Source organism: Mastacembelus armatus, chromosome 17, assembly GCF_900324485.2.
Source record: "Mastacembelus armatus chromosome 17, fMasArm1.2, whole genome shotgun sequence".
Classification (NCBI taxonomy): domain Eukaryota; kingdom Metazoa; phylum Chordata; class Actinopteri; order Synbranchiformes; family Mastacembelidae; genus Mastacembelus; species Mastacembelus armatus.
This window is the reverse complement of record NC_046649.1, coordinates 21,336,955-21,363,993: the sequence shown is the minus strand read 5'-3', so window position 1 is coordinate 21,363,993 and position 27,039 is coordinate 21,336,955. Positions and strand designations below refer to the sequence as shown.

At 40.7% G+C, this 27,039-nt stretch overlaps 2 protein-coding genes across 8 annotated transcripts in view; both read right to left on the bottom strand.

Moving 5' to 3' along the window:
• The window catches only part of LOC113134528 (rho GTPase-activating protein 12), a 41,464-nt gene extending 34,018 nt beyond the window's left edge, over positions 1–7,446 (bottom strand). For all 7 annotated transcript variants that reach the window (XM_026313948.2, XM_026313950.2, XM_026313949.2 and 4 more), the window contains exons 1-2: positions 7,229–7,446; positions 1,003–1,774 (exon numbers count right to left, since the gene is read on the bottom strand). In XM_026313948.2, the coding sequence (XP_026169733.1) occupies positions 1,003–1,701 (699 nt within the window). In that variant the 5' untranslated portion in view covers positions 1,702–1,774; positions 7,229–7,446. The remainder of the gene's footprint in view (positions 1–1,002; positions 1,775–7,228) is intronic.
• A 1,541-nt stretch (positions 7,447–8,987) lies between these two features.
• On the bottom strand, positions 8,988–25,458 carry LOC113134020 (kinesin-1 heavy chain). Its single transcript, XM_026313196.2, has 26 exons — positions 25,092–25,458; positions 20,652–20,739; positions 20,434–20,507; positions 20,223–20,327; positions 19,617–19,665; positions 18,986–19,041; positions 18,809–18,896; positions 18,579–18,703; positions 18,309–18,413; positions 17,077–17,222; positions 16,650–16,798; positions 16,375–16,562; positions 16,187–16,255; positions 15,574–15,780; positions 15,144–15,287; positions 14,777–14,968; positions 14,537–14,654; positions 14,379–14,434; positions 14,062–14,171; positions 13,554–13,655; positions 13,351–13,411; positions 13,087–13,158; positions 12,897–13,001; positions 12,451–12,667; positions 12,139–12,274; positions 8,988–11,875 (listed from the first exon to the last, which is right to left on the bottom strand). Exons 1-26 carry the CDS (start codon positions 25,215–25,217, stop codon positions 11,872–11,874), a joined length of 2,892 nt encoding a protein of 963 aa, XP_026168981.1. The 5' UTR covers positions 25,218–25,458; the 3' UTR covers positions 8,988–11,871.
• Between the last annotated feature and the right edge of the window lie 1,581 nt (positions 25,459–27,039).

Genomic DNA, 27,039 nt, shown 5'->3' with positions numbered 1-27,039 from the left:
AGGTATAAAACTGTTAATCATATATTTGTTTGTCCAGAAATCTAATTTTAAACAGCCAATGAAAAATTCATATTTGGTGAGAAAGTGGTTTACCAATTAAGTGGAAAAGTTCCTTTGACAGAGGAGACTTTGTAGTTGTTGTTATATCTGCATTTACCTGCAGACAAAGCTGCAGTTTGTTTTGTCCATAACCAAAACAAGCTCAACTAATCTGACCTTCCTCCTGCCATTTAAATGGCAAAGGAAGGAAGGAACACCACTGTGAATTGGACTGCTTTCAGCTTGTGTGTGTTCACCTTTAGATAACCTTTAACAAACGCATCAGCACCACATTAAGTCATTGTGTGATATATCACTGTGAAATCAGTACATTCAGGAATATCACTAAAAAAACTGAATGTGGTATTTAGCCTGACCACCTGTGGTATTGATTCTCAAAGTCCATTTCAGACACACCTTAATCTCCTACTCCCTCCTCCTCACAGACACAATAAGAGGTTTACAGCCATAGGTAAAGGTTTTCTCACTGGCTTCTGTTCCACAGCACACTGATCTAATGATTTCAGAAATCACCACTGACCAAACTCCCAAGCAAGCAGCTGCATAATCTCACACTGAGGCTTTGAGTCTGCTAACTGGCAGTGATGGATCATTCTTCCAAAACTTTCTTTATTAGGTCAAGAGGTCAGATTACCTGAAAGTGTAGAACAGGTCTGCACAGATTTAAAGGAACAACAGGGGGAAAATACTGCCTACAGCATCAAACCTGGAGTCATAGTTTTAGTGTAAAGTACCATCTAAAACTCTCACTTCTACTATTAAATATTGGGGGCACCAACAGCCAACTGCCATTATTATAATAATAATAATAGGCACAAAATGAACTGTTTGTACATTATAAGCACATACTTTATATCATATAACACCTCACGGATCGAACTGATCCTACAGTGGGCCCAGCTGTGAAACTGCTTAGAAACAAAATGAAATGTGTGACTTTACCTGCAGATGTTCGGTGGAAGAGCTGCTCAGTTCATCGCCAGACTCTGAGTCGTTGGTGTGCCTCTCTTCACCTGCAGAGTCACAGTGTTGGGTGCTGTCCACATCCAACGGGGCCCTGACCAGCTCTGGGGATCGAGCTCGGTTACGGGGAAGAGTGCCTGACCCTCCTTTCTGGGCAGGATGGGGGCCACCACCGTGGACTAGAATCTCAGCCACAGCTCTGTCGTGTTCTGCGGGGGTGCTGGGGGTGTGATGGTGGTTGATTTCCCTGTGCTGACTTGGGGGACTGAAGTGCCCTGAGGAGGCAGTTTGTGCAGAGGGCGAGCGCCGATATTTGGACTCATGTCTTTGAAGGTTCTCAGCGGAGCGATCCGGGAGTCCCAGCTCTAGATTGGTTGGCTTTACCCAGAGTGATCCTCCACTTTGTGGCGGTATGTTGCCGCTGATAGCAGGACCGTGTGATATGGGTTTCGGCGGTGGCATGAGGGCTTTGCGGACTTCTCGGACATACTGAGCAGGTACATAAAAAGCCTTAGACCTCTCATCTTTCTTCACCTGCCACCAGTCCTCATTGGTTTTCTTCACCAGCATATAGCATTCACCCTGCCGGATGGTGATGATGCGGTCCTTGGAGTTGTACTCATAGTCATACTCCACCTCAATGTAGACCTGTCCCGGGGCAATAGGCAGTTCCGCCATGGCACCGTTGACTGTCCACCAGGCAGTTCACCACAACAGGAAGAGGTTTCTTAGCATGGCTTCATGGGTTGAGCTGGAGAAAAAACAAACAAGGCTAAAAGTTAACACCCATAATATTTCCATATAAATAGCTTTTCATTATTTGGCTTTCTAATGTAATTTTATATTCACTAATGATGAGTCAACATGAGCCTTTGGTGCCATGGTTTCCTGTTGCTCTAATGCATTTATCACTTAACTGTCATGTCCACATGGGGGAATCAGGCCAGGACACTACAAACTGTGACAATCCCTGGGCACAAAGAAAGTTTCTCACAGCAAAAACTGCAGATTGGAGTAAAAAGAAACTGGGACTAAGCATTAGCTACAATATCAGCCATCAGAGAAAACGGTGTCACCTAAAAAGACTATAACATTCACTGAAAAATCCAAGGAAAATGCACTATACTAATAGAAAAGCTGCAAATTGTTATTCCCCTCCAAAGATTTAAACTCTTACACAAGACATACGGCACACGAGATATACAACAAAGACACACAACCCTGTCTTTTAATGCCTAACACCCCCCCAACCCAAGCAGAACAAATGAGAATGATAAATACTGAAGAGCTTTAATCCTCTTCAGAGGCTGAATGCACAGCCTGCTCAGGGCTCCAGGGCAGCACGTAAGATTAGACAGAGGGAGGGGACACATTAATGTGACTCACATGATGTTCATGATGTTCTTCCACTACTCTACCTCGGCTGGAGCTAACCATTTCTTTCTCCCTCTCAGTCTGCTAATGACAGCAACTGAGGCACGCTGCCGCTGAGCGGAGCGTTTTGCTGAATCACATACATAGTTTCCTGCTGAAGTCACAGTGTGCACCGAGGAGATGCTGCAGCCCACCTTGAGCAACCTCATCTTCGAAGTGTTGATTTTTTTGCAGCCATTTAAAAATAAATGCTCATAACAAACTGACAGTGACAACAAGAGGCATACGATGAAGCTTTAGTTGGAAATCAACATATTATCTGTAGTGAACACTTAATAATCCAAAGGCAAAATAATGACAAAAACAGAAGCCAAAGCTAGTGTTTCATTAAAACTAAGTAAGCAGATAAGAGTAAATAACCAAGGTAAACAACTTAAAACAATCAACACTGAAAATAACCTTTACTTGCAGTACTGAAAGTGTTGTAATTGAGTCTCATCAGGCTTAGATGAGGTGGCAGGACATTATAGCATCAGTAGCAGTTGCAGCAGGATATTGCAGTGACAGTCGTAATTGCAATGGTACAAAGTCATTGGTGAGTCACACCCACTAAGACCTTTGCCCTAAAATCATGACTTTAATGGACAATCAAGAATTGAAATCTGCCTTTCTGAGTTTATACTCACCAAGCAGCTCATGTTGACTTCTTTAATCAGAGTTCATAGTCACATCTATTTTCCAACCCAGCACCACTGCTGCTGCCAAGTCTATGTGGCCGTCACACAAACAAAATCCTGATGGATCTATTTGGGGAACATATTTACAGAGTCCAGCCTGTTCTTACCCAGCGTGTGTCCAAAGAATTAGCACAACAAGGGACGTATTACACACACATAAAGCAATGTGAACTAGAAGCCCTGAATTGTTGTCATTTTAGTGTGTCCACCATAAAGTGGCAGCAAAACTGTAAATGTGGGTTTGGCGGTTGTTATATACAATTAATTCCTATGGCATCTCAGTTTATTATCAGTGGTGCATTAGCCTAATAAAGATCTGTGATTAGGTGTGATTAGACCAGCACCACCTGCATTACTCCTGATATAGAGACTGCAGGGATAAATATCACCATGGATTACCACACTGGTTCAGACTAACAGGCTCTCACCAAATCTATCAGCTGCACAGACCATCCATTAGCTAAATGAAACAAAATCTGCCAACGATGCCAATTTATAGCTCACACATAACACAGAGGACCAGCGAAGTTTTGAATGGGTGATAGGCATATCATGACAGGAACTGGCAGCCCTCTACATGAACTCGAACTCGTGGCCTCGTAATTCAGGTGGCTGGCCTTACAGGATAAAGACTGTTTCTTCTATTTCTATCTAATCCCTGTACCCACGACATTTGGACTCCAGCAGACACAGAATCTGCCTGCTTACAACTGTCTCAATTCTCAATCAACTGCCTGATTGTTTAGTAAATACATTGTCAGAAAATAATGAAAAATGTCCACCCCAGATTTTCAGAGTCCAAGGTAATGTGGTCAAATATCTTATTTATCCAAAAGACAGTTCAAAAGCAAAGATATTAAACAGAAATAGAAAATCTGACAGCATGTTTGCTTCTGGCAATTAATTGACTCTGAGGTCTAGTAATATTTATTCAATAAAACATAAAAACAATGAGGCAGAGCAATGATACAAACACACAAAAATTAAAATCAAAGATATAACTGAAGCCTGTTGAAACAACAAAACAAAACTCAAGTGCAAAAACATTTAAGGGCAGGGAAATAATTCAAGTCCTGATAAATGCTGGAACAATAATCTAATTTCAGTCCAAACAATCAGAATTTGCATTTTTAATTAAAAATTTCAAGCGGCGTGCACTCACATCATCCACAGTAGGGGTGAGATATCTGTGCACTCAGCTGTAGCTGTAGTACTGGAGTTTCCTAACGTGGGTTTGTTCTGTAATTCTGGAAATAATAGCTAAGAGTAAACAGTGGGTCTACCTGCTCATTCTGCAAAGGCTTTAGAAGTTTTACTTGGCTGTTAAATTATTCAAAGTGGCTGAGAACATGTGAATTTCCCGTTTTCCTTGCACAACATTTCCCTGGGTTGTTTTCCTATCACTCATCTTTAACATCCTGCCAAGGTTTTTAGGTCAATAACCAACCTGTCTGACAGCTGCCGATTAACAGAAACTCTCATAATTTACCACATCTAATATCAACAACAAAAGGAGTTAAATACAGTCTTCACAAAATTTTCACTACCCTACTGTTTTAATGCGAAATAAATAAATAAATAAACAGAATTTCATAGAAAAACTGTTTTTGATATTTTCAGGTCAAAATCTAATTATGGATTTTGGACAAAACAAGACAGAAGATGGGGGCTGTCATGTCTTTCACTTATCCTGTTGAGATTAAGCTCCAGCATCACCCCTGTTATTTAGCAGACAGTACAAATCGTCTCAGAGTCCAATCAGCAAAATCAGAGGAAGCAGCGTAATTTGATGTGATAGTAATACGATTTACAGGGTGATTGTGGGGTGGATGAGTCGGTAGGAAGAATAAAACCATGTGGAGCTACAAGACATGACGGCAGGGTCTCAGCTGAAATGTTGGGAGTAATGGGAGGAGAGAGGAGATGCGTGTAGGACTGTTTGAAATATGTTGGAAAATTTCCCACTGTCGACACAAATAGAAAACACACCCTCCTATTTTCTCCTGCCTGGGCGAAACAGAAGGCACTACCTGTGAAAGGGCTTGTCCTCACCAACACGTCAACCGTTTTCACTGAAAAGTGGATAAATGAGGCAGAGGGGTAACTGCTCAGCATCGAATCTGACATGACTCTACTTAGCCGAGTTCACACTGCTTCCTTCCCGACTTCACCTTTTCAAAAGCACATCAAGGTGAATTATCAGCTGTTTTCTCGGTAAATACAATTACGCCTTAGAAAACTGTTGGGGGTGGGTTTTGTTTAACCATGACATGTGCCTTTAAAGACACCTCACCTTTAAAGTGGCTATAATCAATATCTTTCTAATACCAAAATCAAATGGCATTGTGAGAAAAGTCACTCAGTGACAAATCTACAGAGATTTAACATTTGAATTGGCAGCTTCCCTCAGCTTTAAGGAGCTTTACAGCGAGTTTCAGCTCATTGTTTCGCTGTCCAGCTGCAGTTTTATTGCTCTGGTTCACAGTGCTCATGGTGTTGCTTTTGGCAGCAGCCAGCAGCTTTTTCCAGCAAATAAGCTCTAAAAACCAACTGTAGATTACCTGCTGTCCACCGAACAGCAGAAGGATATAGTTAGAAACTAGCTGGTGACCAAAGTGGAGCATTTAGCAGCTAAACAGATATTTCCCATAGGAGTTGGAGGAGGCCAAGCACAGAGCTAAAACAAACTGGACTAATATTCACCAGGTGGCTAGAACTATTACTCCCACTGAATGATAAATAAGCTACTGTTTCACCATATCAATTTAACAGTTGATGATCTGCCAGTCTTATATATATATATATATATATATATATATATATATGTATTTATTTTAGCAGCAAAGCACACATCTCAGGGAACAAGAAATCTCACAGCACATAAAACAAAGACTCAGCACTGCTCAACAAATCCAGGCATATGAGAGAAAATGTGATTTTCTTTTTTGGGTGAATTACCTGACACTGTAATATGGAAACATTTGGAGCTATTTGCAACACTGGGAACAAGCAGAAACAGTCAAACACTGCACTGTGGCTTTTGCACGTAGCCACACCAAATATAGATCCACGTTGCCCTACACAGCTTGGATTCAGCACAGGCTGTCCCAGTTAGGCACCTCTCTACACGACTTTCTTTGAATCTCAGCTCCCTGTGGTCCCCTGTGACCACCATGAACACAATCTGTCACACTTCAACAAGCCACAGCTGCAGCTCACGTTATGTGGGCATCTTCAGAGAGGACCAAAATGTCATCACACAATGTAACTAATACACAAAAAAAGGAAATGTTTCATGACAGGTAGGTCACTTGACGAAGTGCACACTTGTCAAATCAAATTCAATAGGATTTCATTCTCTACATACAGTAAATCTACAAAATGATTTAAGACAATCAAACTATGAGAAAATTGCTTTATCGATAATATAATTATTTCAATTAACTTGTGATTATTATTATTGTAATTAATACAAAATGTGAGCAAAAAGCCCAAAGAAATAAATCTTCACAGCTCTTATGCAAATGTTTATTCCTTCATAAATCAAAAACGGATCAAAATTTATATCCAAACATATTTTTTCTGTGATTTACATTTACCTCAAGGCTGTGACCAAACGCCTGATGAAGATAGAAATACACCCTGTTATAAACAACAAATCAACTGCTGCATCCTGATACCTTAATTTTTCAGCTAATGAAGTGAACCCCTAATAGAGATTTTTTTTTTTCTGAATTTGCAGATGGACGGCGATACAAATGGTTCTCATGGGAATATAAATAACGTTACACATGCCTTTATTGTTAAAGCTCTGCAGAGCCCCAAGGCTAGTACCCCTAAAGCGATTAACTTAACAGCTCCAGGTATTTGTAAAGCGTTTCTCTGGACTTTCCTAGACAGATACCCGAGCACTTCGGTGCACTTTGAGTAAAGGTGTAAAAGTTTGGACGTTGCCTTATATCCTTGTTTTGTAATCCGAGCATTAAGCAACAGCTCCTGGCAGGGCGTACTGTTTCTGAGCTAATCTGCGGCTAACGTTAGCTGTGGCTAATTAGCTAACTGGCTAAAACAGAGTCCCAAACACCTTCACGTACCTTCTCTGCGGGTCTGGGACTGTCCTCGGGGGGACAGGAGACACTCGCCAAAGGTCCTGGCTCAGGTTAAATTCCCGTAAACCTTCCTGTCGACGGACCACCGTGTGAAGTTAGCTCTTTATTTATCACGTTTGTCAGAGAGCAGCGCTCCCGTGTCTCCTGGTCTTCCCGGGCCGGTGTGCTCGTTCCCGTGGACTCCCGCACAACTTCGGCTACCAACTCCAGCCAAAGATCGTCTAGTATCCTGACATATCACTCTACTGTTTTTTTTTTCTAAAAACAAACTTCTTCCGGCCTGCGGATACCCCCGAGTAAACTTCGGCGTTACCATAGTGACCGGAGCACGGTCTGAATCCCCATATTTAACAAAGCAAACATATTGTTTTAATTTACTTTTGTGAAAGTAACCGAAAGATAATTACCACAAAAACGCTTGTCTATAGAAACTAGCTAAGTTTAGGTAGTGTTTCCACTAATCCATTAAAAGTGGAGCGATGTTTGCAAGCGAAAAGAAAATGCTCAGAGTGAGAGCTCCCGTCTAATTTGTGCTCTATGGTCCGAGCCCTCAGGTGTTCGCGACGCAAATTGGAATTAACGCCACCTGGCGGCAATGAGACAAACCACAACTGCACCGCGCGATCCAAACTCCGCACAAACTTTAGAAATTAGATCCGTAGGTGCACATTGGTACAGACACTGCTTCTGTACAACACTCGGGTAAAAATACTATTATCACTATGTAGAAACACCCAATGAGCCTACATGTAAAAAGTACATGTTTCAAATTCTACTAAAATAAATTACAAAAGTATTTGCATCAAAATATACTTGAAGTACCAAAGTGAAATGGCCTACTTTACATCAGATTTTTATTTTTTTGCATTAATGCACATTTGCTTGTAAAGTGTTTTCAGTGATTTCTGGTTATTCCCACACAAATATCACCTCAGCAATATCTGCATAAACTGTAAACAAGGTGCAGTCACTAAACAAATCTCATTTTAATCTGTTGCTGCAGTTTTGGCTCATTCACTGTGAGAATATATAGTTTTTCTGGCTCTACAATCATGAAGTCACATGTAAGGGAGGAATCAGTGAAGCCAGTGACCTGTAAATGGAGAAATAACCTAAAATAGGATTTGGTTACAGTTTTTGTTTTATCCTAACTGTGTGTCTGGGCTGTTTGTCTTTTGGATTAGATTAGCTTTACATTAGATGACACAAATTAAGGTATTTATTATATATAATACTCATTTTTGCTGTTTGCACAAGTTATTTACTAATTTACTTGTTTTTGGAAAATCCACCTCCAGTATGAGGAGCTATAACAAACAAATGGTAAAATTTTGTCACCTATAAATGTTCATTTACAATATGACATCAAGACTACAGCTGTAATAAACTAGCCCTTTCCTGAGGGCGAGTGTCTGATGAATTATAACTGATGTATTAGTAAATATTTATTAACCAGTAAAATCACCTTTAACTATAGCTCATAAACTCCATGTGAAATCGGAAGCAGACTGCAGTTAAGTGGAAATTATGGGTTAAACCAAAGAACAGTCCCAGATCAAAAGTATACATTATATAGCCCATATACTGTATATTCATCATATAAAATCATTTTTCCATAAAAGTAACAGCTTCAGAGGCCAAAAACAAAAATTATAATCCATAATTGAGCAGCGCTATGGTATGGGATTTGAATACAAAGCCATTAGGAACCTAAACCCAACACAAAAAGGACAGAAAGATTGAGGTGTTTTCTCATAATTATTTAATCACACATACATTTACATCATGCAGTCAATTTGAAACTGATCTCATTAACTTCCCATCTCTGTCCATATCAGAGCCCTGCTATTTGTGCCCCAGTTCTCCAGGAATGATCCAGTACCTTGTCAATTAATGGATCCTCAAAACTGTCCTTTAAAAATTGACCAACTATTACACAGTAATAAAAAAGTGGATACACTTTTTTGAAAAATTTAGAGTGAATGGAAAATTCAATTAAACACCACAAGTATTCTTTGCTGTTTTTATTCACGGTTTTCCGTTACCCATTTTACATCCAGTTTTGGTGGAAGGTCAAAGAATAAACATTTTGAGGTCCATGCTGTAAAGTCTTAACTAATCTAGAAGATTACACAGAGGGAATAAATCATTTCGATAGACACTCAACACTGTCCTGTCATAGATACATGGGAGCGACTCCTCCCAGCAGCTTGTAGAAAGTAGTTATTACTACTTAACTTATTTGCTGTCAAAAGTTTCTGTTACAGGGCTTTGGAAACTTGTTTTTCCTCTAGACAAAAACAGCCACATATGGAGTGTTGCAGATATTATGAAGAAGTGCTATAAAACCCAACTTTCCTGTTACAAGTTGATTAGCCTTAGTATAATATCTTAGTAGAGAAAGACAAACTCCTGACCCCTTCCTGAAGCACATTAGTTCCACTAGTCTTAGTGAAAAATGGTTTTCCCAGTAGAGGTTTCTTTTAATCTATCTGTCTAAAAAGCTAAAACATGATGCTAAAAACCTTATTTTTTATTCTAATTTAAATATTCACCTCTATCTTGTCATCAACAGGGAGTTTACTGCCTGATACGGTAAAAGATGCCTTTTCAGATCATTTCGGTATTGGTAGAAAAACTCCCAATTTATGTTTCGGGTTTTTAGAAAGAGTGATGAAAGAATCCTTCAATGAGAAAACACATAAAATGTTAGTGAAACTGAAGAGGCAGAACTTTGGACTCTGGACTTCATACTACAGCCTGGACACCTGATCACTCCTGCCAGTCAACATCTATACAGTGTATTTTACAGTATATTGCACTTGCATGAGATATTAGTGTTCTCATGCTGGGCTTGCAATCACAACACACTCTGTCCTTGCACTGGGGCTGTATGGGATGGGAAACAAACAAAACTAAACTGTGTTGGGAATTACAAAAAAAAACAACAAAAAAACTAGAAAATACAACAAACAACAAAAATACAAAATAAATCCCACAGCCCTGACTAGATTCAGTTAAATAAACCGTTCCTCCAGATGATGACAGAAGATTGTTGTGCAATTAGTGACCCGGCTCTCCTGATTGGCTGATCAGTGGCAAGGGTCTGACCCACTGACTGACTGACACCCCTTCTCCGCTACTCCCCTTCAAATAAGCATCTACACAATCTATGAACATTGTAGGAGATACAGTACATAGAACCCAACAAAAGACACCACTTTCTGCAAATAGAACCAAAGGGGCACATACAGTAACAGGTCCTAAACCAATAACAAACGAAGAAGGAGTGGGAGGGAAGACAAAAAGTACACAGAAGAGAGGCACCCTTGAAAAGAAATCATGATCAAACAAACAGTTTCTGATGAGTCTGAATTACAACTACAAAACAAAAAAACCCAAAAGGTCCTGAATATGTGAGTGAAGAGGGATGAATGAGTGACAGCAACCCAGCTAGGACAGGACGAGCATTGCGTGTGCTATCTCAGCCTCTATACCTGCAGTCTATGTGCTCCAATGTACAGAGAGATATAAATAGCATCCATTAACACAGTATTAACCACTGAGGGGAGTGAAGACACTACGTTTAGCTACTTAGCATAGACTATGCTGGAAGGTGGAAGTTTGTTGTGTTAGCAGGATCATTCTCTTCCTCTCTGCCTTCCTTCTACATTCTTTACCACCGTCTAACGAAGTCACCAATAACGAGTATAGGTTTTATTTTAATTTAATGATAAAAACAATTGGCCTCCACAGGTATTTAGTTAAATACATCTACAGTACACTGTCGCACGTCTTGGCTTTTTGTTTTTTAATCCTTCTTTTTAGCCATTCCCAGATTATCATTCAGCTCTTGCTCCAGCAGCGAGGCGTGTGCAGTGGTGCCAATTTTACATCTGTACAACAAGATCGGACAGAACAGTAGTGCTCGACGCCATCTACTCAATTCAAAACCATACAGTTGTTTTTTTTTGTAGTTTTTTCCTTAAAGAAGCATGTAAAATCTATCCAAAGAAAAATGTGGTTAACAACCAGTAATTGTGATGAAATGTACAGAGGTTAGCCTATAGGGTCAAGCTATTTCTCGTGGTAGGGTGTCCTTTTTTTGGTCTTTTTATTTTTAGGGTTTATGCTTTTTTTTTTTTTTTTAAATCATTTTCAGGTCTTGCTACCATTACATTCAGCTTGGCACAGTGCAGAACTACTCGCACGACAACGATCGATGACAACAGACTGTGCAAAACAAAATCCAAACCAAAGCTACACATTTGAGTCTCATGTGGTTTCGCCTGCCGAGACTGCGCTCAAGACTGCGTTTGGTTCGGTGGGTAAGAAAATTATCTTGCCTTTCAGAAATGAAATTTGTTGACTCTTTTGTTACTATATCCAGTAAGAGAAAAGAGAAAATGTATGATGACAATTGGGGCCAATGGGAGATGGGTGGAGGTGATGCGGGGCTGGAGCTGTACACGCCAGGAATATTTATATATATTTATAATTCAGAAACTCCTCTGTGACTCCAAAGGAGCGACGGGGAGCCTGTGTGCTGTAATGGAATGACGGGTTGTCAGGTGAGTGGGGGGTATTGTTGGCTTCTTCTGTGGTGTCAACCTTTATGCCGCTGCTCTTTAGCTGCACGTGAAGAGAAAGAAATGGCGTTATTAGTTAAAAGGTATCCTTTCTGCTGTTGCACAAAAGCAAACATATCTATGAATCTGCTTTTTCCACTGTAGTCAGATGAAGAAACATGGAAGGGATGCATCAGTGCATCATACAGAAACCAAACATGACAAATGCTCTTAAATACAGAATCTTGCATCTTTCCCGTCACTAAAAAAAACAAGGCATCTCCTAACTGTCTTGTTAGCTACCACAAACAATGGTGGTCTACTCACTTCTTGTCTGGCTTTACACTGCCTCCTCCCCTGATGGACACCGTCTGGCTGTTCTGGTAGAAGCCGCCTCCACTGCGGTTGATGTTGGGGTGGGTGGGAGATGCCACTGGCTGCTGCCCAGGCCGGATGGGTTTGGCTGAGGACAGGATGAAGAAGGGATTTAGGATTTTTTTTTTTTTTTTTTTAACCATGTGATTCATTATAACCTTAATGTAAATAAAGCCACCTCTATATCTGGTTTGAAGACTAATGTGTGTGTAATGTATTGGTTTTTACTGCAGCTAAAAAGCAGTCTACAAAGATCCCACTAACCGATCTGGGCTGAATGTCCCCTCCTGGCCATGTTCTTGGCCCTGACTGCCTCTTTAATGCGGTCCACCTCCTGCTGGTAGCGCTTTCGGTCACGAGCGGCATTCTCCTTGGCCTCCTTCAGAGCAGATTCCAGGGCCTTGACCCGCTCAGCCGTAGCACGAAGACGCTTTTCCAGTTTTGGAAGCTCACAGCGCAGGTCTGCATTATCACGCACCAGCTGCACGACAAGTTGACATCATTTTTAATCTTTCTTGCATTTTTAAACGTCTACCATTGGACAAATACAGAACATCCACTTTAAACAATGGCTGAGAAATGAAGAGAATGAAATGAAGGAAAAAGCTAAACTGAACACAGTAAGAACATCCGTCACATGTGGTTTATATGATCCTAGAGAGCACCAGTCATCTATGAAATGTTCCTGCATGTGAATGTTCAACTCCTACCTGTTTGTGAACCTTGGTGAGTTGCTCAAGATTGTTCTCAAGAAAGGAGATCTTCTGTTTCTGTGCAGCACTACCACCGGTGTCATCAGAGTCCATCTCAGCACTCTGCACAATACAATCATTAAAAAGGGATTAGATTAAAAAGTAGGAGGACTTGATTATTCAGCTGATCAATTAAAACAAAGTTAACCTTTTTCACTCTGGTGGCCAGGTCCTGGACAAAGAGTTTCCTCAGGTTGTGTAGGGTCTGTAGCTCCTTGGCCTGGAGTGGGAAAGGGCAACTCATTTATGTATACATTTATTTATAGATATGAGCATTTAAACGACTTTAACATAAACACACTCTTAAGCAAAGGAATGTAACCCCACAGTTTAAACGCTTATAAAACGAGGTCTTTGCCCTTTACAGTTGTTCACATTTCAGTGTATTATCAGTTAATTTTGATGAACTCACCACAGTCTCTTCAAGACCCTTCAGGTCCTGTCTGGCCTGTTCCCTTCTGTCCTGCATCACCCTGAATATCAACAATAAGACAGTTAACTGGCTGCCTGTTGATTGTCTCCAGCCAGTAAATTAAACCAAGCTCCATCAACAAATGTGTATTAGTGTGCGTGAGTGCGTGCGTGCGTGCGTGAGCGTGCGGGAGAGGAACATACGTGAGCTCATGCAGCTTGCGGCTCTTCTCCTGGTCAGTGGATTTGAGTTTCTCATGTTCCACTCGGAGCCTCTCCTGCTCCAGCATGATCTTCTGGTTCAGACTGGAAGAAACCAAATAACAATGTTCATATAAATCTACTAACTGAATCTGTCTCAGTCAGCATTTCTTTATTAGACATGATGGACTATTTTCTTTTTACCTAGCTATGTTTCCATTTTGTTCCTTCTAATTTATGCATTAAAAAAAATCCATGTCTTCATGAGAAGGAGTGTGGTAACTATATATAAATCAATTCAACATAACACATTCTAGCCTCACATTTGTTCTGTCCCAAAAAACATTTTAAATTGAAAACAGGTAATGAGTAAGCATTACTTCCTTCTAATTTTAAATGTCACTGTCTATTTTGAGATGTGTCCCTGCTGCATTTATTCCTTTAGTGCTAAGGCAGAACTGACTGCCAACAACAGCAGTAACATAAAACTACAGACAGACACTTGTCTTACTCCTGCAGCTCAGTGATGAGTTTCTCCTTGTTGTCCAGTTCATCTCTCAGGCTGCTGATCTGCTTCTGGTGAGCTTCACGGTGCGAGTGGATCTGTTTCTCCACCGCCTCCTGAACACATACACAGAAGCACAATTCACATACTCATCAATGACAAGAGTAAAAGTATAAAAACACAATGAAGGTAGAGCTAAGCAAAGTTCTTTTTAGGATGTACATTTTTCTGTCAGAGTTTTTAAACTGTTAACGGCAACAATCAGATGTAAAAAGCACTTGAATAAAAATGTGTCTACTGTTTAATGTGTCTGAGGAACACACCTTGACTTCATTGGCAGTTTGGATCTCATTCTCCTTCTCCATAGCATGGACTTTCTCTGTAAAACAGAAAAACAGGATTCACTGTAATGAGACTGCAGCAGAGAAATAAACAGTGATATAAACTGTATCTCCTGCTCTGTCCTAGAGTAGTGACATACCCTGAGCGCTGAGCTTCACAAGTTCTTCATTGAGAGAGTCCACATTCTCCTCCAGCTGCCTCTTCTTCTGTTCCACGTTCTGCAGGTACTCAGTCAGGGACTTGATCTTAGCCTCGTGCTGGAGACACAAGATATAATTATAGAAGGTTTTGTGTGTAGCTGTGGTTCGTACCTTGAAATAAAACAACTAGCACTCAATGTTTTCTGGTCATGAACCATTTGAGCTTAGGTTCTGCATACCTGGGAGATGCGCAGCTGGCAAGCAGCCAGCTCCTTTTCATTCTCATCCATCTTCTTGTTGCTCTCTGACTGGGTGCTCTCCAGCTGTTTACAGCGTTTCACCATGCTCTTCACCTCTGACTTCATCTTACTGATGTAGAGACGAGCCACCGTGAACTCCTCGTCTATCAGACCACTGCCGCCCTCGTGTTGCTAGAAGGACCAAAGTGGAAAACCCAACACGGGAGGAGGAGGAGGGGAAAGAGGAAGAGCAACAAACACCAATAACATGGTCAACTTAGACAGAAATGTGGGTTCTGTGGTGATAGTGTTGCTATGAAAACAGGACAGAAATGAATCCTAACAGGAGCTGTTATGTAAAAGCTACCTTGATGTCATTGCTGCCCATGGCGATGCCAATCTCAGCTAAATCTTTGAGCAGTGACGACATCATCTCTGTCACCCTCTTCCTCTGGTGGTTGGACATCTCCTTCAGCTTCTGGAGCTCAGAGTCCAGAGACGACAGGATGGACTGCAAAAAAAAAAAAAATTAAAAAACAAGATCATTCGTTTACCCTTTATTTTACTCCTACTGGTTTCACACAGGCACAGTGTTCATCTAATTACATGTTTCTCCTTTGTCTTGTCACTTGTATTAATTAATGACTGAAGCTACAAGTGGTGTTGGTTTACACAATCCCTTATTACTGTGTTACTAATGCAAATGCTTTCAAATATCACATATTGTACTTAAGGCACTTCCTGAGAGAGAAATTAAAATGAAGCCTTGGACATGCTGATATCTGTGCCCAACTCACTGATTTCTGACTGAGCTCCTCGCTGATGCTCTCAAACTCCTTGGTCTTATCCTCCACCTCCTGACTCTTCTGGTCATAGTTCACGGCCAGCTCCTCCAGAGCCTGCAGCACCTCCTTCACTTCCTCTTTGGAGGCCTCATTCTCAGCCTGCAGGCGGTTCAGCTCTGCCTGGAGATTCTCATGATCACGACGGGAAGAGGCAAGAAGCTGCAGCATGCAGAGGAGAGAGATGTAGTTTCTAATTATTCTCAAATGTATTAGAGCAGCAGCAGTTTAGTGACACCTTATCCAACACATAATTTGTTGACTTTCCTGTGGTGTTTTTAGATGCATGCAGCACTTCTAAAGCTCAATTATCAATCATGTTTTGAAACAAGGGCTTCAGTACATTGTAGGAATTCAAGAGGCACGTATTGACATGTAAAGATTAGTTGTTATATGACAGAAAGAGCAAACTCCATTTTTATAGTAATTATTGTCTGTAATTCTGGAGGAGACAAAAGGACAGAAAGAAGTAAAACAGAAATACGACTCTCATCCCACACCTCTGACACTACAAAGGTCAAAGGTTTACGCTCTACCTGTGACCCTTCGCCCCTCATGTTGGACTCACCTCCTCCTGGTCCAGCATCTGCTGCTTCAGCTTCTCTGCCAGCTGGCTCTGCTGGTTGATCTCCTCATCCTGTAAAGTGCAAAGACACACTGCAACATTAGCATTCACAGAGAGAACACAGGTCTCACTGTAGACAGACGGTACAAAATAAAAACACCATATTTGTATCATCCAGGCTGCTATGTCACCTTATCATCCAGCTGTTTGTAAAGCTTGGCCAGCTCAGCCTCACACTTATCCTTCTCCACGTCGGTGAGGCGGACACCGGGCACGTTGGGCGTGGAAGCCGGCTTGTCGTTGAGGATGTTGTCCAGGGCCAGAACCTCAGCGTTGGCCTTCTCCTTGTCAAACTGCTCCTCCACAGGCACACTCTCACCTGAGGTGGGAGAACATGTTCAGTAATGTTAGCGTGAGTTAGTGTAAGTGTGTATGACTAAGATGAAGAGACAGTCTGCTGCCTCACCACTCCTCCATCGGTTGAGCTCGTTCTCCAACCAGGTGACGGTGTTCCTCAGGGTCTTATTCTTTTCTTTCTCCCTCTCATACTTCTGTTTCCACTGTTCTGCTGTCAGTTCGATGTTCACTGTAACAGTGTTCTTAATAGTCTTTGCTCTGGATGCAGGAAAAAAAAAAAAAAGGTTTTATTTCACTAAAACAACTTTAAGGCTATTTTATGCTCCATTGTTTCACCAAAAAGTACCTAAAAGTACCAATAAACAGGTTCACTGGCCAACAATGATTATGAAAACATTCCCATTCTTTCATAACTTTTCTACACTTATACATAAAGTTCTGACATTTTAAATCATTTTCTAAAATAAGCATTTCCGACAAGCTAAAGAAATTACACAGAGCAGTACAACTTGTTTTTCTGCTACTGGCCTACCAACCTTTGTCCAAACATGAGAGTGGATTTGGTTTCAGCCTCATTAAAGGAGGAAGGTGAGCAGCAGATAACAATGGTGGTTCGACAGTTACCACCCAGTGAGTCTTGCAGGATACGGGTCATCTTACTGTCTCGGTAGGGGATGTAAGCCTGGTAAAAACACAAAGAAAAAACTGAAAATGGAACAGGAAGAATGCATACTTCATACAATTAAACATAATAAGCTGAACTAAAGCAGAATATAAAATAGGGAATTTGCCAGAAACTCTTGACTTTCTATATTCATCATTAAAACACATGTACTGAATGTAAAATCCATGATCAAGATGAAAAATATGAGGGTTTTGCACAGTTTTATAGTGGGGGTGGGCCATAATTAGAAAAGCAGAGGTGCTATTATACACAACAAACACCATATATTTAGACAAATAGATGTATTATTTAATACGTGTGGCCCCTGTTGTGATGGCTTACGTTACAATTTTAATAGATGCCAGTTAAACAGCTTAAGTTGTTATTCATATAAATGAATGAGCTGCAGCAGTCTGCTATAATTCTTCACACAGCACTATGCTCTGTCAGGAGGAAGACATCCCTGGACAATAGCTCATTTGTTTTAGATCATCACAGATATAAGAGAAGCTGTCTGCCCCAGGTTGTTTACAGAGTGAAGGGGCACTAGAACAAACCAGTGGTTGATCAAAGTGAAAAATGTATGAACCAGCTCAAGACAAACATTGCTTGAAGGAAAGTTTTTATCTCTTAGTTATTTCTGCAGTACAAAGGACCTGTAGATGACTGAAAATTGTACTTTCACGGTGAGACTGCAGAAAAGCACACCGATTTTCCAGATGCACACCTCTGGGCTGTGCAGCTGGTACACAGTACAGACTTCCCTTCTCTCTGGTACATTAACAGTAATGTCTATAATTTCAAAACGTTATAAAAACATCACCTGAGGTTATAACGGATCTAAAAACTGTTCTGCTGAGAAAGCTAATTGATGATGCCCCAAACTATATTAGGCCTCATTATGTTCTCTAGTACTGATTAAATCTTAACTGTGATAGTAACCTTAATTAGGAAGCACATTTACCTGAATACACAACTCACTTTTACTTAGAACAAATCAAATGGCTAAAACCAACATAAAAACACCATAATGTATTCAATAAATCAATTTCCATAGGAAACAAAAAAGCCTTCAGTCGATAAAGCTGGAGTAGAGTTACTGACCGATCCTTCAGCCAAAGCAGAGATGACATTTCCCAGAGACGACAGAGACTTGTTAATGTTCTTGGCTTCATCCAGCACAGCTCCTTCTGCTCCTGTCTTACTGACCTGAGAATCACAGAGCCAGCAACCTCAGCAAGCACAAAGAATGGGCTGTACTTTGAGCCTAAATTACAAGCAGCCAAGGAAATAAACTGACCAACATTACAAAAATTAACATGCTAAATTAAAGAATTCAGCTGATGTGTTTAACAGATGGTTGAGTCCCTGTACCTTTTCACTACCAGCCAGATCCACCAGGTAGAGTTTGCCGCTGAGTTTTTGCTCTGTCTGAGTGTTCTCTTGCTTGACGTTTATCAGGAAGATACTGTGACTCCTGGAGCTGTGTTCGTTCATGTCTGTGGAAGAAATAACACCCATGTGATGACAAACAGCCTGACAAACGCAGGAACCCTGTGAGTTTTTGACACCGATTGCAGGATAACAATAAGACAGTATCTTACTTGTGACTGCTACATGTCTGTTGGATTTGCCTTCATCAATTGTATCCATGACCTCTTCCGGGCTGCAGACAAATCTCTCAGTGCAACCCTTAAAAAAAGAAGGTTGAGGTTGGATTATCAGCCTGCTCTAACAGGTTTTACCAGACCTTTGACATGCGACAGGATGTTAGGTCTCACCTTGACATAGGGTACTCTGTTTTTGTCTTCATGAACGGACAAATTGGTCTTTGACACTAAAGATGAGAGGAAAATGGATGAGAGGCAAATTTACTTTTTAATATAAAATACTCTTTTGAGCTTTTGATGATCATTAGTTAACATGTCAAATGGACTTGGACTCGAGTGGCTCCCATTAGAAAATAACTTCTAAAATCCTTTCACTCCAGCCAGTTTTGAGTTTTTTAACTTTTCCTTTAAATGCATTTTAGCTGCAAGCAAATGCAGGACAATGTTCTTTGAAAATAAATAGTGGGAACTGGGTGATGTAGGAACTTTTCAAAATAAACTGCAATGACAAGATAACCATTTGTACTTTCCTGTAGCTAATTCTGGCACCAGTCTACTCTAGATGATAATCACTGTTAAGTAAACTCAGTTTAGATTATCAGGTGCTTTAATGTTTCCATGCAGAAATTTATAATCAGTGTGTACACAGCACCAGCATCCACAGTGTTCCTGACAAAGACGCTCATTAATTTTCTGCATGTCTCACAGGCTTTAATAGCTTGTTCTATCATGCCTGCTAATACTGCGTAGTACAATTTAGACAGATGAGAGGTCCAGTGTTTGCTCCATCACAGCCACTTACCATCCAAAAGGTCCCGGATCTTATCTAGGTAAATTTCAAAATACGAAACCTGTGAAAAGATAAAGAATCTCAGTTTTTGTCAATGCAGATCAAAAAAATAAATGTTTTATTCTTCTCTTGATTGACTAAATTTGCTTATTCAATCTTCAAAGACATTCAAACACTTACACAGTATTTGCTGCTCAGTCAGCTCAATTCTCATATACTCAAACAGTCAAAACAAGTTTAACATAAACACATATAAAATACTCCTGATTAAACTGCCTCAAGTAAAAAAGTCACCACTTTTATCATTGCTCTAATTTCCAACACAACACCACCATATATGTTGCAACATAGGCATAGAGTAAGAAAAAAGTGCAGTGCAGTCTGCCAGGAAACATGACGCAGCAGTGCCAGGTTCTCTACCCAGCAACATTAACACCGTCTCTACGTAACAGCAAACAGGAAGCAAATAGCTTGTCAGTAACATACATATTACACTTTAAACACATTGTATGAGACTTGAAATGAAATGACACTTCCTGTCTAGAGGACATGATCTCTCTCACTGATGTAACGCTCAGTTACTGGTGGCACTGTTCATCAGCTTTTCTAACTACTTACTTTGATATGAAACTCCAAGTTTTCATCCATGGAATAAATGTAATTGAAGATGTCTTGCACTATCCTGGGGATGATGCCCATTGCATCTGTGTCGTGGAGATTCCCCTAAAAAATAGAGAAGAAATCATGTAATGTACTGATGTGAAATGAAAGTGTCCACTCAGAAACAGTACGCACATCATATGAAATTAAACAACTTCCTAGACTTCACCTCCATAGTGTGTGTTTTGCCAGATGACGTCTGTCCGTATGCAAAGATAGTTCCATTGTAGCCCTCCAGAACATCTAGAAGACACCACACAGAACTTGAAGCAAGAACCCAAAGGATATTTTTGTATTTCCAAAGGCTGGGCTGGAGTCATTTTTATTTGGAGTGTACATGTCTCTACATAAAAAGTCTGACGTTTGAATACAAAAGTGAGATCTCACCTTTTACAATCTTTTGGGCGCAGGCGTTGTACACTTGTTCCTGTGTTGTGCTGGACTGAAACACTCTGTCAAACATGTATGGCTTGCCCTGGAAAAAACAGAAGAGTGAGTGACCACTGTTGTACAACATCATTAAAAATAATTGGTAATACATTTTGTTAACTGATTAGTGTTTATAATTTTTTATAACCAACCGGCAAACAACTGTAATTCAACAAGAACTGTTTGATTAAAAAAAAAATCCTCAAGCAGCGAGAAAATTATCCAGACCTGTCCAGAAACAGCAGTTTGTTTTGAATCAATATAGTGTAATCAGCAACAGCCACTATGCCTGAGGTGACAAAGCCAAGAAATCTACCTACAGACTATAAACAAAAGGGAAACAGGGCTGCAACTAACAATTACACTTATTACTGCATGATCTGCTGATTATTTCCTGAAGTACAGATTCCTTGCTTTGGTTATAAATGTCATAAAATGATTTAAAATGCACATTTTCATTTACCATAGCCCATGTGACATTTGTTTCTTATTTTTAATAGAACAAATGTTCAAATTACAAAGATTTTCAGTTTTCCAGCTCAATCAATTATTTTAAAAACTGACAGCTTCACAAATGATAGCTTGAGATATTACAGATGTTACACTGTGCTCTGCAAACCTGATGGGCATTGTATCACTTTTTTTTTTTAACCTTTTTTTAAGTGAACTGTTTACTGAAAAAAAGGACCCACAGATTAATCAATAACAAAAATCGATGTGTCGTTGAAAAAGAAGAAAAGCACCAACTGCTTAAAACTGAGAAGATGGATCCTGCTTGGCTTTCTTCCATGATAAATAGCTTTAAGAGATTAAAATTGCTGCTGATTAAGTTCCTTAGTGTTTCACTTTTACACAATATTATGCAAACATGCATCCAAATTCTCAAAACAAATGAGTTTCTTTAATTGACAGGCTGTCACAGTTCTCAAGCTGAGTCAACTTTCTGAGTCTTTCACCTCTCGAAGTTAGGATTCCTGTCCTGAAATTTCTCTCATTCCAGTCAAACTTTTCACCTACAATCTCAGAAAAGCAATTATAATAAACTAACCCTAGCCCTGAGCTTTTAGCGTTGGCTTAGGAGCCATCCTGCTTCAGACGAGCACACTGTAGCTAATTATGATATCCGACAGGCTGGGCTGAACCTCAAAGCACAATTCTAGTGAGATAGCAATCAATAACTGGACTTAAGAAGGCAACCGCAGGGTAATAAAAACTGATGCTACAAGCAATTCCGAGGTTAAACTGAGATGACACACTGTCTCTGAAAGTTTAAAGTCCCATTTAATTCACCTCATCCACAGCCTCATGGTTCAGGGCTCAATGCTTTAAGAGTTTACGAACAAGACAGACCCCATTCGCATGATGCCGCAAGCTGCAGGACATACATGTTTTAATGGCAGTAGATGAGTTATTGTCAGGTTCAATGTTACAACCTGAAAGAGAAGAAGGCAGGTGACAAGCAGCTGGTGTCACTGTGGAGATGTTACTGATTAGTTGTTTAGAACATATGAACACATTCATAGCTCAAGGGGAAACCACAAATATTTTGCTGTGTGGCATTAAAAGCTTTAACACCTTAACTAGTGCAACAGTTATTCAGAGTACTACAGCAGGCATGTCCTTAATTTGCACCCCTGCAAATAATCCCCCTAATAATCTAAGCCACATCTAAAGCTCAGTACAACACAGACCAGCAGCATCTTACCACACTGATAATTTACTCCAGCTAGCCACATCCTGGCAATTAACCCAGTCTGGAACAAGAGCGCTTTGGCACTATCGGGCCTGCCAGACGCTGTCAGCAAACAATGGCACAGCCCGATTTTAAAGTCTTCATTGTCTCTGCTCCGACTGCCCTTGTTACCTATACTGCTCTCTAATGGGATTGCTTGCTGAAAATGTCATTACAATAAAAAGCATGGTTAGGATATTCATAAGTGCTCTTTCACATTCCTGCTTCTTGATGGCTTTGTTACGACACTGCCCAGAGTAAACTATTCAGGATAGACAGTCACAGAGTTCAAGGTTATTCTACAGCCTCAGATTTGTGATGCTTGGTAAAACAGGTTGGAATTCAACAATTTATCAACCTGAGTTCATATGAACCCTTGTTTGCTGCTGTTGTTTTTATATAGACGTAAGCAGCACTTTTACTTATCTCTCTGATCCCTTACTTCCCACCACTACATTATTAAAATAGCTCAGCATCCCATATGAGTGTAAGTAAATATAAAATGTGACAGAAAACATTGGGGGAAAAACTGATCTTTTATGTGCACAATTGACAGGGAAGTAATGGATGTATGAATTATTCACCTGCTGCACATTCCCATTACACTGGCAAAGCTAGCCTGGCAAACTGAGCTAGCTACAACACCCATACAATCTAATCTGGAAACTTCCTCTCCCTCCCTTTCCAGCACATGACTGACAAGACTTTAACGGGAGCCAGGGCATACTGCGGGAATACAGTATGCTCTAGGAAACAAACAAACTGCTGCTGCTTCTCTGGTGAAGCAGCAGATCAGACTTCTTTACAACAGGTCATCCTCACAAGAGACTGAACAATTAAACACTGCCGCTGAGGCTTCAGCCATAATGTAGGACCCACACCCTAGGTTGTTTCAAAACAGAAATAAATATGGGCAAACTGAGTACGTCACCCTAGATAGCAGTAACTGCAAAACAAAGCACATCACCATAATAGTTACCCTCCCCACCTGGAGAGATCACCAGCTGCGTGTTCTGATTGGTCAAACAGCTGGTAACCAGGAGAAAAAACACAGGGGGATTAACCCAGGAGTCCTGAGCTGCTGCTCATGGGCACTGTTAAGTGCTGTATCTCTCAAAGCACATGTACCAGCAGAGGGTACTAGGCTCTGGCCTGACACAGTTGTGGCTCCTACAGTGCGCACTGGTATTTTGGCACTCTGAACTGGGCAGGGCCACATCATGCCTGAAGGACACAGACAGCACGCTTACCGGTAGTTACAACGCCTGAAGCAAAACCATTCAAGAAGTCACCGTGACTATAACAGTCCTTTAAGTGAAAAAAACTAACTCTTGAATTCTAAATTTACCATCTAAATCAGTACAGAGATGACTTATATCCACTTGGACCATAACAAACGGAATTTAAGATGAGTTTCTACAGCCTTGTAAACTTTTTGAAACTGATTTTACACATGTAAGCAAATCACAAAGACACCAAAGTCCAATGAGTCTTGCTCAGGGATCCTAATGTTTAACCGTGACTTTTTTCAAAGGAAACTCCAGTGGACTTTGCATGAGTTTAGCATAATGTGTCAGCCTGACTTTTATAATTACTACTGTCATAACGCACAGAAAAAGACTAACCTTTTGCCTGTTGAGTATAATTTTCAATCCTGCCACAGAGCTATTTAACAGAGACACGCAATGGGAACAGGGCCTTGTAAAGACAGACCGTACAGTCCTGTGATGACAAAACACGAAGTGCTCAACATTTGCAAAGTTTCTTTTGATTCAGTGAAGAGGAGACAACATGACACTGTATTAGTAATTTCCTTATTCTGTCATTGTTGAAACTGTGCCCATGCAATTCTCCTTATCAAGTGCTGGACGGGTCTTTATGACAAAGACAGCAGAAACACAAACAACAACAATAAACTGGATTACAAACAATCCAAGGGTCTTTTTGAACATGTAGTTGAACTTGTTGGGATATTAAAGTGTCCAGTCACTGGAGGCCAACAGATACCTGCATATAATTTAACATTTCCACTGCCACTGGTGTTGTTCTGATAACCCTCTATGGTTCCTGCTCTTTAATGAGAGAATATATTTAATCCTAGCTATAGTCTGAGTATTGTCAGCTAGCTGACGTTAGCTTTAATTAAGCCTCAGTATTAAAACTAGCTAGCCAAGGCCAGCTAATCTGTCACCTAGCCTGCTAGTTAGCCACCACCAACTGTCCCTAACCAACAGCTTTACCGTTTCAGTCGCACAGCCGTTTATTAATTCATGTTTTGGTTGTGGAGCAGCGAATATCGTCAGGCTAAATGTGGCGACATGTCAGCCCGTGCCAGGCGATCTGTTTGCGGCTTTGTTGAATGACAGCTCGCTAACTGTTAGCCGTGACAGGGCGAATACTGACATTTTCCTGCAGCACCAATTGGACTGTCTACTTATTTTTTTTAAATGAGAAACTGCATCCTGCTGGAGCTGGAGACAGACGAGGTGACAAGTGGACTGTTTGTTTAGGTGGCCACGGTGAACGGTCAACCGATGCTAACGGCGGCTAACGAGCTAAGGTGCTAGCCGCCGCGGCCAAAGACAATCAAAAATGGCGTTGAGCTGACTGCGCCCCAGGGCCCCGTCACACCGGCAGCCAGGGCCCCTGCACACACCGCCACTCACCCCGATAACTACGGTCTCCTCCCCCTGGAACTTGGGGATGTATTTGTCGCCTCTGGTCACCTCCGAGCTGTTCAGGGGCCTAAAACGGCACATCACTTTGATGGTGCACTCCGCCGGGTCGGCCATCTTCCGCGGTCCACGAAGGGAAATTCACCGATGAAATTAAAGTGTGTCCCGGATCCCGGGGGAGGCCGTGGGGGGCGAAAAGGGAGGCCGAGCCCCTCTGTGCCAACCTCAGGTTCTGGAAAGGGCGATTATCTGTCGGGCATTCAAGAGAAATCCTTGTTTTCCTCTCAATCGGTTCCCTGTCCGGTTAGGAAGCCATGACGCCGGTGGATCAGCACCTCACCCCTCCTGCCTCTGTGGATGTGGATCACCATGACGTCACCCGGCGCTCCCCTCCTCAGGGTGCTGGTGTTGTGCTGCTGACCAGCGCGCTGCAAAAAAAAAAATCCACAAATATATATGTTTTATTATCATTGTTTACAATAAATAAATACATGAAATTCGGTTTAGCAGCTCTTTTATTTAGAGGCATAAAAACAAAAACAACCAAACAATGAAAACAAACAGAAAATAGACAAAATATATACAAAAGAAAATAATATATGTATAAAAGCAGAAAAAAACACACTGGAATGTAAAATAAAGGCAATGGTATGACTGATACAAGTAACAGTAAATGGAAAAACATTACAGTAACCCCACATGAGTAAATGGTGCACAGAAACTAGTTTGTTTATTTTGTTCATTTGTGTGTTGTTGAGATTGACAGCTGTGGGAAGTAAAAGAGCATTTGGGCATGGACAAGCTCAGTACAGACATAATCTAAAAGTGACCCAAAATCTATGCAAACAGCACAATGATTTTAATCTCTTTGCTGTCATTTAGTGTCTGTAATTGTTTTGCATGTTATTTAGTATTTGTATATAAGATAAACTTTAGTTATCCTCAAAGGGTTTGTTAATTAGTAACTCAGTAGTGAGAGTGGTGGTTTTTATATTGTTATTATATTATCTGTGTTCAGTGACCAGTCCAACTTATTGTCCAGGTACACGCCTAAACATTTGCAGGCTGGCACCACTTCAGTGTCTCCACCACAGATGTTGACTGGATAAGGAGCAAACTTAGACCCTGAAAATATTTAACTGTATATATTTTAGTTTTGTATATTTTTTAAACAGGCCCAAAACCTGCTACTGAGGTTACTGTGGTTGTTTTCATCAAATTGTTGTTGCTTTGAGTCTTTGTGGTGATTTTGCATGTCTTTTTGGTCATTCTTGGCCTTTCGCATGTCTTTGCAATGTCTTTGTCCGTCTGTGTGGTTCTCATGCATCTCTTTACTCTGCATCTGTTGTTTTTCAGGTCTTTGTAGTAGTTATTTTGAAGCCTTTCTTTCTTAAGACTTTCCAACAAGAAATGTTAGTCATTCCAAAGAAAGGGTCTGGGCCAGAGGATGAATAAATCCTTGCATCCTTTGGCCTGTGCTCATTTATTAATCTATGACTTCATAACCTCCACAGCTCTCACTTGCCATTTTGTGTGGACAAGCTTTGTTAAAATGAATAAGACAAATCTCTTTTCAGGATCCCAGGGGTTTCAAGGATATCAAATATGCTACTGTGAAATGTGTGTGGAATGAAACATGTTATAAATATTCAATATAACGCTGGAGCAGGCTGATACGCTTTCGGCTGTCACATTGTAGGAGGCATGTTTTTGTCTAATCTAAGGGAAATACAATGAACACTTTGTTACACCCAGACAGGATAACTGTGGCCTGAGACTCACTTGTCTTTGAAAACCAAATGCTGTGGGAGCTGCAGCTGTGAGACCTCCTCCTAGATAAAATTTCATCATGTCTGACTTCACGCAACAGATGCCATAATGGAGCAAAAGCCCTGGCAAATCTCTAGTGGCTGAACACATTTTCTGGCCACTCCCAGAC

Excerpts from the sequence above, each read along its gene's own strand:
- LOC113134020 (XM_026313196.2), bottom strand. The coding sequence starts at position 25,217 with ATGGCCGACCCGGCGGAGTGCACCATCAAAGTGATGTGCCGTTTTAGG. Across the intron at positions 14,969-15,143 it reads TGGGCAGCAATGACATCAAG|CAACACGAGGGCGGCAGTGG; the intron begins GTAGCTTTTACA and ends TGGTCCTTCTAG. Across the intron at positions 14,172-14,378 it reads AAACTGCCAATGAAGTCAAG|GAGGCGGTGGAGAAACAGAT; the intron begins GTGTGTTCCTCA and ends GTATGTGTTCAG.